At 44.9% G+C, this 18374-nt stretch overlaps 1 protein-coding gene across 1 annotated transcript in view; it reads left to right on the forward strand.

Moving 5' to 3' along the window:
• Nucleotides 1-217: 217 nt before the first annotated feature.
• The window catches only part of LOC130122149 (WD repeat-containing protein 7), a 176473-nt gene continuing 158316 nt past the window's right edge, over nt 218-18374 (forward strand). Inside the window, exons 1-9 of the mRNA XM_056291190.1 lie at nt 218-328; nt 9814-9985; nt 10077-10183; nt 10825-10903; nt 11931-12105; nt 13853-13929; nt 14451-14570; nt 16781-16926; nt 17046-17148. Of these exons, the coding sequence (XP_056147165.1) occupies nt 9827-9985; nt 10077-10183; nt 10825-10903; nt 11931-12105; nt 13853-13929; nt 14451-14570; nt 16781-16926; nt 17046-17148 (966 nt within the window). The 5' untranslated portion in view covers nt 218-328; nt 9814-9826. The remainder of the gene's footprint in view (nt 329-9813; nt 9986-10076; nt 10184-10824; nt 10904-11930; nt 12106-13852; nt 13930-14450; nt 14571-16780; nt 16927-17045; nt 17149-18374) is intronic.

Below are 18374 nucleotides of genomic sequence, written 5' to 3' on the forward strand. Positions count from 1 at the left end.
GTTGTATCGCGTTCGCTATCAAAGCGACAAGGTGGCAACCAATACCATTTCATTACATTTATGAATCAAAAACGAAAGAAAAAAAAAGTAGCGTCGCCTCTCGGGAATTTCCAGTAGATACTTTTATTGTGAAAAGCTAGGGGGCGGATGCGAGTCGCCGATGTCACGTGGTCAGCTGACTGGACCGAATTTGCCGTCGTTTATAAGGCGTCATCAGGTTTAGAGGCGTTTTAATTTATTTGTGTCTTAAAAAATACAAACGCTGCGTGGGACCGTTGAAGACGCTTCCAGGAGACAAGGACATGCTACAGTAGAGACTTCGTCACCGGTACGTTATTTTGCTCTTTAGCGTCGATTTTTCATGCGGTGTTTTGACGAACGGTGAGCCGTCCTACTAGCCGACCCGGAAGCCACGACACTGCAGGTGTCTTTTTAACCGTTTCAACGCCAACGCGTCTGCTTCGCGATACCCGGGGCTGCTCGGTGGCGTGAGATACCCGGGGCTGCTCGGTGGCGTGAGATACCCGGGGCTGTTCGGTGTCGTGAGATACCCGGGGCTGTTCGGTGTCGTGAGATACCCGGGGCTGCTCGGTGGCGTGAGATACCCGGGGCTGTTCGGTGGCGTGAGATACCCGGGGCTGCTCGGTGGCGTGAGATACCCGGGGCTGCTCGGTGGCGTGAGATACCCGGGGCTGTTCGGTGGCGTGAGATACCCGGGGCTGCTCGGTGGCGTTTTCAGGTACATGCAAAGCCAGACGACGGTACAAACACAACGTGCCTGGTATTCGTTCGACTTCTAGGTGCTAACGTTGGAGACTGCCCAATTCGTACGATGTCGACATTGTTATTGTCAGTGACGAGAAAAGCTGTGTGCCGAGTTTTCGGCGTGTTCGTCGCTGACATGTTGTGGTAACATTGTAACCAGTCATGGGCCGCCGGGCAGCTGATCTGAGGCACCGACTAGCTACACTAGTCAACGGTGATGAGATCAGTGTTTCTCTCTGATGCTCCACACCCCCCCCTTCCGGTCTTACCACGGCTGTGGTTCACCGTCCTGATGTAGGCTGTGGTCCACCGTCCCGATGTAGGCTGTGGTCCACCGTCCCGATGCAGGCTGTGGTCCACCGTCCCGATGCAGGCTGTGGTTCACCATTCCTATGTAGGCTGTGGTCCACCGTCCCGATGTAGGCTGTGGTTCACCATCCCTATGCAGGCTGTGGTCCACCGTCCTGATGTAGGCTGTGGTCCACCGTCCCTATGCAGGCTGTGGTTCACCGTCCCGATGCAGGCTGTGGTCCACCGTCCTGATGTAGGCTGTGGTTCACCGTCCCGATGTAGGCTGTGGTTCACCGTCCCGATGCAGGCTGTTGTCCACCGTCCCGATGTAGGCTGTGGTTCACCGTCCCGATGCAGGCTGTGGTTCACCATCCCTATGCAGGCTGTGGTCCACTGTCCCGATGCAGGCTGTGGTTCAGCGGTCCACCGTGCCGATGTAGGCTGTGGTCCACCGTCCCGATGTAGGCTGTGGTCCACCGTCCCGATGCAGGCTGTGGTCCACCGTCCCGATGTAGGCTGTGGTTCACCGTCCCGATGCAGGCTGTGGTTCACCATCCCTATGCAAGCTGTGGTCCACCGTCCTGATGTAGGCTGTGGTCCACCGTCCCGATGCAGGCTGTGGTTCACCATCCCTATGCAGGCTGTGGTTCACCATCCCTATGCAAGCTGTGGTCCACCGTCCTGATGTAGGCTGTGGTCCACCGTCCCGATGTAGGCTGTGGTTCACCATCCCTATGCAGGCTGTGGTCCACCGTCCCTATGTAGGCTGTGGTTCACCGTCCCGATGTAGGCTGTGGTCCACCGTCCCGATGTAGGCTGTGGTCCACCGTCCCGATGTAGGCTGTGGTCCACCGTCCCTATGTAGGCTGTGGTCCACCGTCCCGATGCAGGCTGTGGTCCACCGTCCCGATGCAGGCTGTGGTTCACCATCCCTATGCAGGCTGTGGTTCACCATCCCTATGCAGGCTGTGGTCCACCGTCCCTATGTAGGCTGTGGTTCACCGTCCCGATGTAGGCTGTGGTCCACCGTCCCGATGTAGGCTGTGGTCCACCGTCCCTATGTAGGCTGTGGTCCACCGTCCCGATGCAGGCTGTGGTCCACCGTCCCGATGTAGGCTGTGGTCCACCGTCCCGATGCAGGCTGTGGTCCACCGTCCCGATGCAGGCTGTGGTCCACCGTCCCGATGTAGGCTGTGGTCCCGATGTAGGCTGTGGTCCACCGTCCCGATGCAGGCTGTGGTTCACCGTCAGAACTTCACACTGTATTTACTCTTAAGTCTCAGCGTTGTGTTTGTGTGTGTCTGTGTGCATATGACTCTCTATGTGTGTAGTGTGTGTCTGTGTGCATATGACTCTACATGTGTGTAGTGTGTGTCTGTGTGCATATGACTCTATATGTGTGTATGCTCGTGAGTTGAGCACAAGCGTGAGTGTGGGAGCCAAAATCGTTGACCATATAATGTACAGGGTATATTGATATGTTTCTTACGGCTCCCTATTCTGGGGCTCTGTATAATGATAATACAATAGCTTCCCCAGCAAATGATTATGATATTCTTTGACCGAATTTGATTGCCAAGGGTGGCACGGTGGTTAGCGTGGTCGTCTCACAGCAAGAAGATCCTGGGTTCGAGCCCTGGGGTTGTCCAACCTTGGGGGTCGTCCCGAGTTGTCCTCTGTGTGGAGTTTGCATGTTCTCCCCGTGTCTCCATGGGTTGCCCCGGTTTCCTCCCGCTGTCCAAAGACGTGTAGGTCAGGTGAATCGGCAATACTAAATTGTCCCTAGGTGTGAATGTGTGTCGGCCCTGGGATGGACTGGCGGCCTGTCCAGGGTGTCTCCCCGCCTGCCACCCAATGACTGCTGGGATAGGCTCCAGCATCCCTGCGACCCTGAGTAGGATAAGTGGTTTGGATAATGGATGGATGAGGAAATGTGTACAGTTGTATAGATGCTATTTTTATATTGTGACAATTGGTTCTGGTTTCATGTGTCCACTAGGCTAGATTTCAAACGATTTGTGTTACACTGCCCCATACCTCTTTTCCCTGACAGTTTCTTCTCTTTGAGTCTTGGTTACAAATGAGTGGGTTTTTTTTTCACCATTTCCATCAGCTCGCTTTATAATTCTGCCTACTGTAGTCTAAACTGCCTGCTGGTTTGCTTTCTCTTGGCTAAATGCTAAACTAATTAGCATCTGCAAATGTTGGGATTTCTTGGTAATCAAACCCCTTACCACAGTGGTTCCTGCTGCTAGCTATTTAATTCACCTACAGTCATCTTGCACATCTGCATTATAGGTATATGACACCACTTATGTTATTTAACCTGAATCCAGTCCTGATTGTACAGAGCTGGTGTAGCTGTGCTGTATTGGAAGTACCAAGAAGCAATATTTTGATTTAAAGTTGATGCACACACACAGATCTCTCTCATATTTTGGTAAATTTCTAGGTTATCACTGGACATAAAGATATGCAGCCTATTCTGGACAGGGGAAATTAGGGAATTTGCTAAAAGTTCCCGTCTCTCTATTATTACGGAGTTACTTGGGCAAACCGGAAAGTGGAACAGCAGCTTATGAGTTCGAACAATATTGTTTTGGACTTGGATTGTTTTGATCGAGTTACACAGAACGTTGGATCAAATCTGTTTCCCACTGAATCATTTCGGTTTCATAGTTTGGTCTTTTTCTTCTTGCCGGCTGGACTTAACGTAGGTTAGTCCTTTCTGTTTTTGGAGCTAGCCAACTCTTTAGAGAGCTAACCGGTGAGCATTAAAATCTGACCTGTACAAATCCATGGGTCTGTAGCTTTATTTCTCACCTTGCTTGCATACTTTTTTATTGAAATCATTTGTCTTTCAGGCGACTGTGTGTTATATTTATGGAGGCCACTTTACAAGGAGTTTGCATTGTATTATTGAATTTTTTTTAAAATTTAGGCTCAAGCTTTGTTGAGTTTTAATGTGGACTGTTTTAAGCTACATTTCAAGACTTTCAAGCATCATTTTCACAGGGCCCAGTGCTCAGCAAATCTGCCGTTATATTAATCTACCGACAAAGGTATAGTAGTTAATATTCTCCTCCTAAGTAAAGTTTTTATGAATGAGTTGCATTGTTTGCTTTGGAATCTGAACTCAGGTATACATTGATCTTTATTTTAAATTCTAGACTTGACTTGAATTCTGTTTGCCTTTTGGAAGTAGCACACAAGCTGTTTTTAGACTTAAGTTGCAGCTATTGATGTAGGGAATGGAACTGAATTATCTAATGAGTGTTTTGAATTTTTGGTGTTTAACATTAGCACGTGGCTTCATTTTTGGAACTCACCTTCTGCTCATTTGATGTTTTTTAGGCTTGTTGCTGGAAATCTTGAGTCATTGTTTTAACTGGTCTTCATGGAAATGTCTTTCTGGAAGAAACCTGCTAGTAAGCTGTTTGTGAATACCAGCTGTCTCAGGCTTTATTTGGTTTCCAAAGTTTTAATTATTGTCCTAGGTTTCAGCTGCTGATCAACATGTTAGCTGTCTCCAGTGTTAGCAGCTGTGCTAAGTGTTAGCTGCTTTCCAGCTAACACGGCTAGCGTTTTAGGTAAAGTGTGCCGTCAGTCTAACATGCCATTTGTACAACATATATTAGTTGTCCAAAGTGTTAGCTAGTTTTCAAAGTGTACATTTTTGTCTTAAGAGTTAGCTGCTCTCCGAAGTGCTATATGTCTAACTTGCTATCCGTCCAACATGCTGCAGTTGTTAGCTGTTTAAAGTGTTATTGCTGCTGGCTCTTGCCTACATGGTCATAGTTAGTTAGTGTTAGCTGCTGTCCAAAATGTAAGCTGCCCAAACACAAATGTAAGTCATTGCCTTTATTTTTAGCAGTGTTCAGTGTTACCTGTCCAAAGTCCTATATATCTAACTTCCTGTCATGCTAGTTGTGTAAAGCGCTAAGGTGTCAGAGAATACTCTAAGTCTTAGCTGCTGGCTCTTGTCTACATGATCACAAATGCTAGCTGCTATACACCGATCAGCCAAAACCGGGGAGCACCAGTGCTGACTGTCCATATACCAGAACTTCCCTCAGCCTCACCTGCTGTTTCCTGCCTGTCAGGAAGCTGGTGATCCATTGACAGGTGGTGGGGGATAGTGAGCTGGGAGAGTTTGGAGGAGAGGATTTCTGTAATGATGGTGTTGAACGCCGAGCTGAAGTCCACAAACAGGATCCTTGCATATGTCGCTGGGAATTCAGGGTGTTGCAGGATGTAGTACAGTCCCATGTTGACTGCATCATCCACTGACCTGGTTGCTCGGTAGGAAAACTGGCCGGTGTCTTCTGACACCTGATGTTGACTCCTCTACAAAATGTTGTTATTCTAGAACGTCGGATAGCTCACAATAGTGTTAGCTTACTGTGTAGCGTAAGCTGTAAAACACTACAGTACCTGCTGTCTAAATAGCCCATCCCATCTAAACCACAGTTAAAATGTGTGATGGATGTTTGTACATTGTATGATTATTATCATTTTGATCATTATTTCAGTGTGACATTTTTAGACAGGTAGTTAAACTACACCGAGCCAGATAAATCTCACAAAAGGATCCCACTTCACATTTCTAGCGTCCTTCTCACTGGGATCAAATTCAGAAAGGCACCTTTGGCCACAAAGTTGATTTTCCAGCAGATCTCATTGGGGCTAAGTTGGTGAGATGGGACTCTTTAATATTTCCGATATAAACATTTCCAGTATTCTGGAAATACATCACTGAATTTACATTTGGCCACATGGAGAATGGAACCCCTGACTTTGGCGGTGTTGGGGCTAGGACTGGCAATAAGTCAACTCAAGTCAGTTTTATTTGACTTGAGCTGCCCAGTATCACAAATTACAGCTTTGCCTCAGGGGCTTTACAGCAACACAACATCCTGTCCTTAGACCCTCGCATCTGATACAACCCCCTAAAAAAAGCCTTTAACAGGGAGAAAAAACAGGAAGAAACCTCAGGGGGGGCAACAGAGGAGGGATCTCTCTCCCAAGACGCACAACGTGCAATGGATGTTGTGTTTACACAATTTACACAATACAGCATTGAAAGAGGATAACAGAATTATAATGGAATTATAAAATATATGAAGAATATGACGAGGAGGATGCCAAGCAGTGTCCAGATGCCACCGGAACAGCCCAGGACCCGAACCATACGACCACCATCACCATGGAGACAAAAAAACAAAACAAAAATGCATCACTCACATGTCTTAGTGAGGGGGGGATATAACATTGAAACAGGATAACAAAATTATATGGATTTATAAGATATATAAAATGAAGATGTGATGAAGGGGATGCCAAGCAGTGTCCAGGTGGCGACCACCAAATTCAGTTTTATCATGACCTGTCTTTCAATAATATTGCGTCAGAATGAAATTCAGGTATTGTCATATCGTGATCTACACTTTGGTTTTCAAAATGAATGGTAATGAGAATCTATGGCCTAAAATTTTCATAGAATGTGGTCCGAAATATTTGAGGAGGTATTACTTGAAAACTAGTTTTGGTTTGACATATACTTTTTTTTTTTGGTTGATATTGTTATACCTTTATTGGATAGCCACAGGGCGGCATGGTGGCGCGGTGGTTAGTGCGGTCGCCTCACAGCAAGAAGGTCCTGGGTTCGAACTCCGGGGTAGTCCGACCTTCTGGGTCATCCCGGGTCGTCCTCTGTGTGGAGTTTGCATGTTTTCCTCGTGTCTGTGTGGGTTTTCTCCGGTTTCCTCCCACAGTCCAAAGACATGTAGGTCAGGTGAATGGGCCGTACTAAATTGTCCCTAGGTGTGGATGTGTCACCCCTGTGGTGGTTTGGTGGTCTGTCCAAGGTGTCTCCCCGCTTGCAGCCCAATGGCTGCTGGGATAGGCTCCAGCATCACCGCGTCCCTGAGAGCAGGATAAGCGGTTCGGATGATAGATGGGTGGAATATATATTGATATTGGGTTAAATTCCTAACGATTATGACGAGCTGTTTCCTTGACCTATCTGTACAGAATGGAGCGTCTGTCAGCTCATGCAGTGTCTGTTATGAATCCTGAATTATGAATCTTGCCATAGCATCTTTGAGCAATACAAGTTTTCATTCCAAGTTGGTTTTATTAAGAGTGTTAGTTAAGTGTCTTGAAATATATATATATATATATATATATATATATATATATATATATATATATATATATATATAAAAGGATTGAATTGACAGTGATTTTTTTTTGGGGGGGGGGGATTTCCCCCCCTTTTTCTCCCCAATTGTACCTGTCCAATTACCCCACTCTCCTGAGCGGTCCCGGTCGCTGCGCCACCCCCTCTGCTGATCCGGGGAGGGCTGCAGACTACCACATGCCTCCTCCCATACATGTGGAGTCGCCAGCCGCTTCTTTTCACCTGACAGTGAGGAGTTTCACCAGGGGGACGTAGCACGTGGGAGGATCACACTAGCCCCCCCCCAACAGGCACCCTGACTGATCAGAGGAGGCGCTAGTGCAGTGACCAGGACACATACCCACATCCGGCTTCCCACCCACAGACACGGCCAATTGTGTCTGTAGGGATGCCCGACCAAGCTGGAGGTAACACTGGGATTTGAACCGGCGATCCCTGTGTTGGTAGGCAACGGAATAGAGCGCTACACCACCCAGACCCCCCCCTAAATTGACAGTGATTTCTCGCTTGACCTGGGATCAGTATGCCAATTTTTTGTGTATTCATACTGATTCCTTTTGAGATTTCCAAAATTGAAGATCAGAGTCAGAATCAACTTTATTGGCCGAGTGTGCTCATGCAGACGAGGAATCTGACTCCGGCTTAGTGATTTTACCGTAATTCAACGTATAAAAATAAAATCAAGTTACTAGGACTTTAATTCTACCGTTATGTTGTTTGTTGACGGCTGGAGCTGTTGTTGTTTGTATGGAGATGTTGAAGCTTGGGGAAGGTGGCTGTATTGTTGTGGTCCTCCGTCCTGGTGTTTTCTCTGCCCATTGAGGCCGGCCGGGCCTGCCAACGGGACATGAAAGGTTCACACAAAGATGGATGGCTCACAATAACTATACAAAGCTGTCGGTTCAGATGAGTGTAGTAAACACTCCGGTGTTGTTTCTCTGTGTGTCTATTTGTGTCATCAGCAGTGACTCGGACCAACCACCACCATCAGCAGACGGGGTTGCAGGAAATTCATTATGTGATGAAAACAACATAGTAGATTTCCATTCGGCTTTTTTTTTAACATAATAACAGATAAATTAAAATTATATATAATATATAAATAATGTATAATATAATATGTGAATTAAATTAAATTATATATATTTATAAATATAAATAATGTCGTCGCGGTCGTCCTCTGTGTGGAGTGTGCATGTTCTCCCCGTGTCTGCGTGGGTTTCCTCCGGGCACTCCGGTTTCCTCCCACAGTCCAAAGACATGCAGGTCAGGTGAATCGGCCTTACTAAATTGTCCCTAGGTGTGAATGTGTGTCGGCACTGTGATGGACTGGCGGTCTGTCCAGGGTGTCTCCCCGCCTGCCGCCCAATGACTGCTGGGATAGGCTTCAGCGTTCCCGTGACCCTGACTAAGGATAAGCAGTTTGGATAATGGATGGATATATATTAGATATTAGATATATAAATATATATAAATTATATATAATGTATAATACATATATTTAAAAAATTACGAATAATATAAATATATAAAAAATTAAGAATATATATAAATAATATATAATATATAAATAATATAAATATATTAAAATTATATATATTTTATAAATAATATTTTCTAAAGATGTTTAACTGAACAACACTTGTGGTTTATTAACTGGGTATTTCTTCTGTGTCTCTGTATCGTAGCAGCAGTGCTTTCTGTGTTTCACTGTGATTTCCGAAGCCCTTTTTAAAGCCCTTGCTTTAGCATTTATCGCCTCTGACAAGGAGGTTGTTGCCCTCATTTGTCTGTCTGTCAGCAAGATATGTGGAAATCAGGTGGCTCTGTTGTCGTGGAGTTAGGGGAACAGGTGGAGGACCTCTGCCAGCAGGTAGATTTACCTTTCGGCATACTGAAATGGTTTTTGCAGAAAAGAAATAAACCCTAGAAACTAACAGTGGAATGTTGGTGGTAAACGTTTGAGCCATGCCAGAAGTTTTTACTTTCTGAGAGCTTGTATTTTTTCCATTATTATTGTTGTTGTTGTTGTTGTTACTACTGTTACTGATGTGTTGTCAACACAGTAACAACATGGCTATGTTGCTTTGCATTCTGTTATCATTCTGTACTGTTTGGTGAATGATACATCCCAGTGGATTTACATTGAGGTGGGCACGCCTCCTTGGCTGAAGCTCCCGGTATTCGCCGTTGGTTACTAGCGAAGCTCTGCAGCCCAAAAAATGGTGTTGGGGACAGCCCTAATTTCTATACAGGCTTCATTTGTTACCAGGTGGTTTGCAATCTCACACCAGTGTTAATGTCCCTGATATACTGTTGTCTCTTGCTAACACTCTCTCTCTCTCTATCATCTACCTCTCTCCCTCTTCCTCTCCCTCTCTGTCTCACTCCCCCCCCCCTCGCTCTCTCTCTCTCTCTCTGTGATGCTGATGATTTGAAAATAATTCCATCACCTATGTTTACCTCGTCCATCAAGTTTGAATTCTGATCTGTCTCTGTTTGTCTCTCTGTCCGTGTCTTTCTCTTCCCTCCTCTCCCCTTTCCTCTCCCTCCAGACAGACCGCCATAATGTCAGGGAACAGCCTGGTTCTACCCATAGTGCTCTGGGGCCGCACAGCCCCAACGCACTGCATCAGTAGTTTGTTGGTGATGGATGACTTCAGCACCATCATCACCGGCTGCCACGATGGACAGATCTGTCTGTGGGACATGACGCCTGAACTAGAGGTAAGTATAATGAAGATGATGAGCCTGTTATGACCCTTCGTCTGCAACCTAACCTGTGACCTCTCCTCTTATTTTTCAACCCCCTCTTCAGATCTGTCCCAGGGCCATGCTGTTTGGTCACACAGCCTCTATCACCTGTCTGTCGAAAGCCAGTGCTTGCAGTGACAAGCAGTACATTGTCAGTGCGTCAGAGAGCGGGTGGGTTCATTTTATTATTTAACACTCAGGTTACTGTTAATCAACTTTCAGTGATGAAATTTAATAATAATAATAATAATAATGATGATGATGATGATAATTATCATATAGCACTTTTGGATTTGTCGTATTTCAGTTTTTTTATATTTATGTATTTTATATTTATATATTTATATTTAACTTTGTTAGAGGAAACACTCAACGGTGCTCAACAAATAAGGAGCAAAATAATCCAGTGATTATTTTCTCACAAAGAATAAAGAATCTCCATCGTTAAATAGTGATTTTATCCATCTGGATTATGGAGTCATAGTCCATCATCCTACCTGTCATCTTTGCCATGGTTGGAGACACTCTGCAGTTTTCGTATACTGAATATTGTCTGTCCCGCAGAACTGCTGTGGTGGCCAGTGATACAGAGAAATTGCAAAAAAAAGTCAATGAGGCCAGCTGTGTATCACTGGCCACCACACTGCCACATAGTCATCATGTTTCAAATGACTAAAATAATGAGAAAAGCCGTGGATTGCAGATTTATATCAAAAACAAGTACAATTGGGGAGAAAAGTGGGGGGGTACGATTATTTTAGGCCACTTTCTACATTTCTGTGTCCCATTGTGTACCATCTGTGTGTTTCCAGGGAGATGTGTTTATGGGACGTGAATGATGGACGCTGCATTGAGTTTACCAAGCTTGCATGTGCACACACTGGTATACAGGTAAACATCACCATCGCTTACCTTAATTTATTTTTTCTCTACTGTTCATAAATACTATACATGAATGTTTATATTTTATGAATATTTAATGAATATTAGTTATGTATTGATATGTAAATGAGATGGATACCTACCGGTGATGATGTGGATAGAAAAGTCAACTGTTAAGGTGCCCTTGAACCAGACACTGAACTCCCCTCCTACTCTTCATTTCCGCTCTCCCTGCATGAGAGAGTCCATTAAAGGCTTCAGATGTGAACAAAGTTGTCATGACCGTCATCCTGAAATGCACTAAACAATCCAATACATCTGAGACGTGACCAGGAATTTGTTTTAGTTTGATAATCCTGGTTGCACAGGCGCAACCAGGGCAGCACCGTGGTGCAGTGGTTAGTGGTCACCTCTGCAGCAAGAATTCGAGCCCCAGGGTAGTCCAACCTTGGGGGTCGTCCCGGGTCGTCCTCTGTGTGGAGTTTTCCTGTTCCCCCCGTGTCTGTGTGGGTTTCCTCCGGGCACTCTGGTTTCCTCCCACAGTCCAAAGACATGTAGGTCAGGTGAACCGGCCATACTAAATTTGTCCCTAGGTACGAATGGGTCGGCCCTGTGGCGGCCTGTCCAGGGTGTCTCCCCGCCTGCCGCCCAGTGACTGCTGGGATAGGCTCCAGCATCCCGTGACCCTGAGAGCAGGATAAGCGGTTTGGATAATGGATGGATGGGTGGAATCCTGGTTGGGAATTACACACAAAACTTGAGCCAACAGATATAACGGGTACTTCCTGCAACAGCCATAAATGATCATTTCCTGAGCTTCACCTAAGATGATGTCATTGAAATCTGTTGGGAGTTTTCTAACATGGTCTCAAACAACTGACTGAGGCTCTCAATTAAATGTTTTTTTATTTATATATATTTTAGCTAATTTGAATATTTCTCTTTTTTCCCTCTCTCTCTCTTCTCATAATGTCACATCCTGTTTCACCCGCTCTTTGTCACCTCCTCCCTTTTCATTCTTCCCTTTGCTTACTAGTTTTACCAGTTCTCTATTGGTACACAGAGGGAGGGCCGTCTACTGTGTAACGGCCACTACCCAGAAATCCTTGTAGTGGATGCCACCAGCCTGGAGGTCCTCTATTCATTGGTGTCCAAGATATCGCCTGACTGGATCAGCTCCATGAGTATTATACGATCTCATCGCACACAGGGTGAGAGACAAGGATGACAGACAGAGAGATTGATGATGATCAGGTGGCGTGGCGGTCTATTCCGTTGCCTACCAACACGGAGATCGCCGGTTCGAATCCCTGTGTTACCTCCAGCTTGGTCGGACGTCCCTACAGACAAAATAGGCCGTGTCTGCGGGTGGGAAGCCAGATGTGGGTATGTGTGCTGGTCGCTCCACTAGTGCCTCCTCTGGTCGGCTGGGGCGCCTTTTTGGGAGGGGGGGGGGACTGGGGGGAATAGTGTGATCCTCCCACGCGCTACGTCCCCCTGGTGAAACTCCTCACTGTCAGGTGAAAAGTAGCGGCTGGCGACTCCGCGTGTATCGGAGGAGACACGCGGTAGGCGGCATCCCTCCCCGAATCGGCAGAGGGTAGGTGGAGCAGCGACCGGGACGGCTCGGAAGAGTGGGGTATTTGGCCGAATACAATTGGGAAGAAAATGGATGAAAAGAAAAATATTAGGCTGACAGGCTGAGTAGTATGCGATATTAGCAGTGAACAGATACACACACACATGGACAGAAAAACGGATTTCCTGCCACTGTAAGACTGTTGCGCAGCCCCAAGTCGATTGAATGGGAAATATCGAAAAAAAAACAATTTATATGCAGCGCTCAAGCTAAAAAATCTACCTAATAGAAACGTTTTGCTTGTCAGTCTGTGGATGTGCAACCTCCTAGGGAGACCCTTAAACTAAAGCGACCCAAGTCTAATATGAGCTCGTACTTTCCACAAAGAAAAGGATCATCAAAATCCTTTTAATTACTTTTGATCATGTCGCTGCCGGATCCGAGTCGACCACAGATGTGAGCATGGGCATGGTTGACTCAGATCGGGCAGCGACAGAGAGCGGCGCTGGTTGAGCGAGCTAGAATGAATGAAGAGGGAGCGGCGATAGCAAGAAGAAATGTTTTTTTGAAGGTTTTCAATCATTGCAACCAGGAGAGGTTGTTCATCATGCAGTCTTAACTGTGCACAAAATAATTTAGGCTGATAGATCCGGTGGTTTGCGAGATTAGCTGTGGATGCGGGAGCCTATCCCAGCAGTCATTGGGTGGCAGGCGGGGAGACACCCTGGACACACACTCATTATCCCCTCCAGGCTGTCTGCCTGGCAGGGATAATTACACAATACACAAGGTTGGACAGACAGACAGGAATTTAATTAACAGACTGATTATATTCCAAACCACCGGCACGGTGGCACAGTTGTTAGTGCGGTCGCCTCACAGCAAGAAGGTTCTGGGTTCGAGCCCCGGGGTAGTCCAACCTTGGGGGTCGTCCCGGGTCGTCCTCTGTGTGGAGTTTGCATGTTCTCCCTGTGTCTGCGTGGGTTTCCTCCAGGTGCTCCGGTTTCCTCCCACAGGCCAAAGACATGTAGGTGACTTGGCCATACCAAATTGTCCCTAGGTGTGTGTGTGAGTATGTTGGCCCTGTGACGGCCAGGCGGCCTGTCCAGGGTGTCTCCCCGCCTGCCACCCAATGACTGCTGGGATAGGCTCCCGCATACCCGCCACCCTGAAAGCAGGATAAGCGGTGCGGATAATGGATGGATGGATCATATTCCAAACCACCTAGTGGGGAAGGTGTAGGTTGCATTTGACCTTTGAGATGTTATATTTGACTTCCAGTTGAATTAACTCTGCGTGAATAATGTTTTTCTCACCTATACTCTCTCATTCTGTCTGCCTATCTGTCTGTCTGTCTGTCTGTCTGTGTCTTTCTTTAGAAGACACAGTGGTAGCGGTGTCGGTGACTGGGATACTGAAGGTCTGGATAATCACTGCTGAGGTTAGCAGGATGCAGGTACAGCATCAGGGTGTGTTGTTGGATGAAAAACTAAAAAAAAAAAAAAACAGACCCAATCGGTTATTATTTCAGTTATTATTTTAACATGCCATCATTCTACCTCTTCTATGTGACATGCTTTCACTTACTGGATTAGGGACATCTTTTTAGTCTTGATCATGAGTATTTTAATTGGATTGCTGATACCATCTTATTTGTAAACACTGAGTTAAAGACACTTAGAGCTGGCTTTTCTCATACTGAAGTTTAAGTCTTCAACTTGAAAAGTGAATATATTAAATCTTTATGTGGGCACAATGAAGATTTATTCTATTGCTGAGACCTACCCGTCTTTGACTATTCATCTCAGGTACGTCTCTTCAGCAGTTTCTTCGTCAGTTGTACTCGTGGTACAAGGTTAAACATCTGTACAGAATTGAAGTGAAAGACATTCAATCTATGTGAGCCTTTTTGTGTGTCTTTGTGTACTTGTGACTGGGTGGGTACTAAGATGTCCATGTGTGGTTGTTTCTCCTTAGGACCTCGACCCAGTGTTTGAAGAGGAGTCCAAACCCATCTACTGTCAGGGCTGTCAGAGCATCTCCTTCTGTACCTTTACTCAAAGCAGCCTGTTGGTGGTTTGCTCCAAATACTGGCGGGTAAGATGTACTGTTCTTGTTATGTTCTTGTTATGGTATGTACTAGTACATACCAAATACCAGAGGGTAAAGGAGTGTTCAGACACAACCAGCCACTCAGTTCACTTTCTGTGAGAGTGAGTAATGTCAGAGATGGAGTGATTCAGCATTATGGTAGGGGTGGCGACATGTAAAAAGTTGAGAAATGCTAAATTTTATGGTGATATTTAGTGATAATCAGCAATAATCCACAACCACCACATCATCATCTTGTTACGAATGGGTAGAATAATGACCTGCTCATGGAGAAAACGGGGGAGGCGAGCCAGCGCGGTCATTCGACTGCGACAGCGGGGATTTCGAACTGCGCTCCCATAAATCCACCTGGCGAATGTCTGCTCTCTGGCCAACAAGATGGATGAACTGCGGCTTCTAAATGAAAAAAAAAACAAAAACTCAAGACTTTTCCAGATCTGGAGCCTTGTGCCTCACTGAAACCTGGCTTAGCGTGAACATACCGAACAGTACACCTCATCTGCCGCAGTCCCAACTCCTTCCAAGCGGACCGTAAAACAGAGCTATCAGGAAAATAATTTTGGGGGGGGGGGGCGCATATGCTTCTATATAAGTGAAGGTTGGTGTACAGATGTCACAGTGTTGAAAAAATCATGCAGCCCTCACTTAGAGACCTTATTCATTGACTGTAAACTATTTTATTCACCGTGGGAAATTTCATCATTTATTCTGGTCGGTGTCTATATCCCACCCCAGGCCCATGTTAAAGAGGCATTAAAACACCTGGCTGATCAAATTACAAACATGGAGCGCAAATATCCAGACACCCGCGTCATGATCCTTGGGGGATTTTAACAGAGCAAACCTCAGCCACGAACTGCCAAAATACAGACAGCATGTTAAATGTCCCACCAGGAACAAATACACTCTGGATCATTGCTACACAATGTTAAAGGACACCTATCGCTCTGTCCCTTGTGCAGCCTGGACCTCTCTGATCACTGTCTGGTTCATCTTACCCCAACCTACAGGCAGAAACTAAACTCTGCAAAGCCTGTGGTTAAACCTGTGAGTAACTGGACCAATGAGTCCAAACTGGAGCTCCAGGCCTGCCTCAACTGCACTGACTGGAGCGTTTTTGAGGCTGCATCTACAGACCTGGATGAACTTACTGACACTGTGACATCGTACATCAGCTTTTTTGGGGACGTGTGTGCCCACCAAAACCTTCTGTACCTTCCACAACAATAAGCCCCGGTTCACAGCAAAACTCGGGCAGCTTCATCAGACCAAAGAGGAAGCCTACAGCAGACAGGAAGAAGTCAGACATTTCTGTGCTGTTGGCTGAGATGGATGGCATAGTGGTGCAACACGTGTCTTTTGGTTTAATTAAAGATTTTAATTGTTAAGGATTCTGTTATTCTATAGTATTGTTTGTATTGTTATTTGTAAATAAAAAATTGTTCTCAAAAGGTTTGGTGTGTTTTATGCGCTTGTAATCCTGAGGGATTTGGTTGAATGAAGTGCACTTTTTGTGACATGACAGTTTGTGACCATTTTTTCTTATTATGGATAAATTATAGCTCTACATAAATGCTTATTATAATAGGCTCCAAATTCGAGAGACAATGCCAGAGAAAGCGCCGTGCAACCGAAGCTCAGAAACGGCATACTGGCAGCATATGTCAAATTTGAGATTTATATTTATAAGATTTATATTTATTTATAATTCCTTTATTGTCATTTCTCAGTACTCGCATACATTGAAATGAAATGTGTCCTCCGCATTTAGCCCTTCCGATACAGTAGGAGCAGCGGGCGGGGCCAACGCCAGCTGTTAGCTCAAGTCTATAACGTTTTACAACCTGAACCCAACAAGAGTCAAACAGACGTACAAAACACACTTATTTCTGTTAGGACAACAATACTTTTTTTTCCCCAAACTAAATTGAAATAAGGAAGTGAACGTAATCATTTTAATCGTTCTGCTGTTGCACTAAAATCTGTGACTGTGTGTGTGTGGATACTGTTCTTTGTGCTTATTTCACAGCTGCAAGCACGTGGTATTTATGGAGCTAGATAAATAACATATGTCAGCCACTGTTGTCTGTGGGTCACCGAGTTACCCTGACCTCACCTGTGTTTCTGTATGCGTGTGTTTGTGTATATGTGGCTGTTATTTGTGTGTGTGTGTGTGTGTGTGTGTGTGTGTATAGGTGTTCGATGCAGGTGACTACTCTCTGTTGTGTTCGGTGGCCATTGAGAACGACCAGGCGTGGACAGGAGGGGAGTTCATAGCAGCAGACAAAGTGATCATCTGGACTGAAGATGGTTGCAGCTACATCTACAAACTGCCTGCTAGGTACTCTGCCGGTGTGATGCACCTCACCTCCTGTGGCGAGCGGCGTTAACTGTTAGTATTAAGGAAAGAGAGCATTATTTAGTGTGTGGGTCATTTCTTGGTTTTTGTGTGTTCTCCAGCTGCCTCCCTGCCAGTGAGCATTTCCGTATTGACGTAGGAAAGACCAAGGAGGGCGCCGTCCCTCCTCTTGTCTACAGCATAGCCGACCGCTCCGACAAACAGGTAACGTGTAACCTCTTCTCCCTCCACCCATCACTCTATCCAGCCACCCGTCTATCTGTTCTGTCACACTCATTGTTTCAGAGAAAAGTCGTTTTCTCCGTTTTAGATTTTCTGTGTTGTAAGAAGCTTTACTGAAATAGTTGCAGCGCTAACGCACATCAGCGCTCTCTCGGCACGCCGTACACATGTCCGGTTGGGGACAGTACGACACAAAATACTGCGCAACGATTTCTTTGACTTCTCGTCGTCCATGCTGCTGTAATGACACCATCATTAAGAGGGTGTAAGACTGCAGTCCTGAAGGGGCTGTGGTTTCTGTGGTACACTGTTATGCCTTTATTAAAAATATGCTTATTGTAATAGCATTCATAGCACACGTGTGGAAGTGTTGAAAAATGGATGATACATGAATGTTTAAGCTTTTGGATTAGTTTAGAGCAATTAATAAAAATCTGCCCTAATGGAAAATGAATGTAAACAGTATTTTCTATAAGTGCTCTTGAATAATAAAATATAAATATAAATAAAAAATATAAAGAATATTAAGTAAAAAATATATATATATATATATATATATATATATATATATATATATAAAGAAGGTTAAAAATAAATATATTTATAAATACATGTATAAATAAAAATATAAAGAATAAAAAATAAATAAATAAATGTATAGATAAATGTATAAATATAAATAAATAAAAATACGTGCTCTTTTAAAAAACTGCTCTAATAATTCTATAAGGTGTAGGACTGTGGTCGGTTTATCAGTAGTTGGTCTATGTTTTTTTTTTTATTATTATTATTCAAAGTTGGACTTCAGGGCTGGCTAACAAAAGTGCACCAGGTCTCGTGCAGCATCGCAGAGGTTCCCGAATGCAAGTTCGGGTGTGTCGTGGGTTTTTGTGAAACCATACATCATTATTGCAATATACAGCTCAAAAGTTATTAATGAATTTTTTAACTTTCTGTCAGTATTTTGTACACAGTCATTTCCCAATACAGAGACAAATTATCCGCTAAAAAAATAATGTCTTTTAAAACCTTCCGTCAAAGGGAACCCCAGCTGTATCGTATGTGTAATTCAAAGCGTGAAAATATGTTTGTCAGACTTTTTAAATCTCTTGTAGGTAGTATTTGAATATCGAGGTCAGTCTGGCATTAAGCGTAGTTCCTAGTCATGCCACAAGTCTGTAATTCTCCTGTTAAAATTTAAATAAAAG

This window comes from Lampris incognitus, chromosome 12 (assembly GCF_029633865.1).
Source record: "Lampris incognitus isolate fLamInc1 chromosome 12, fLamInc1.hap2, whole genome shotgun sequence".
NCBI classification, from domain to species: Eukaryota; Metazoa; Chordata; class Actinopteri; order Lampriformes; family Lampridae; genus Lampris; species Lampris incognitus.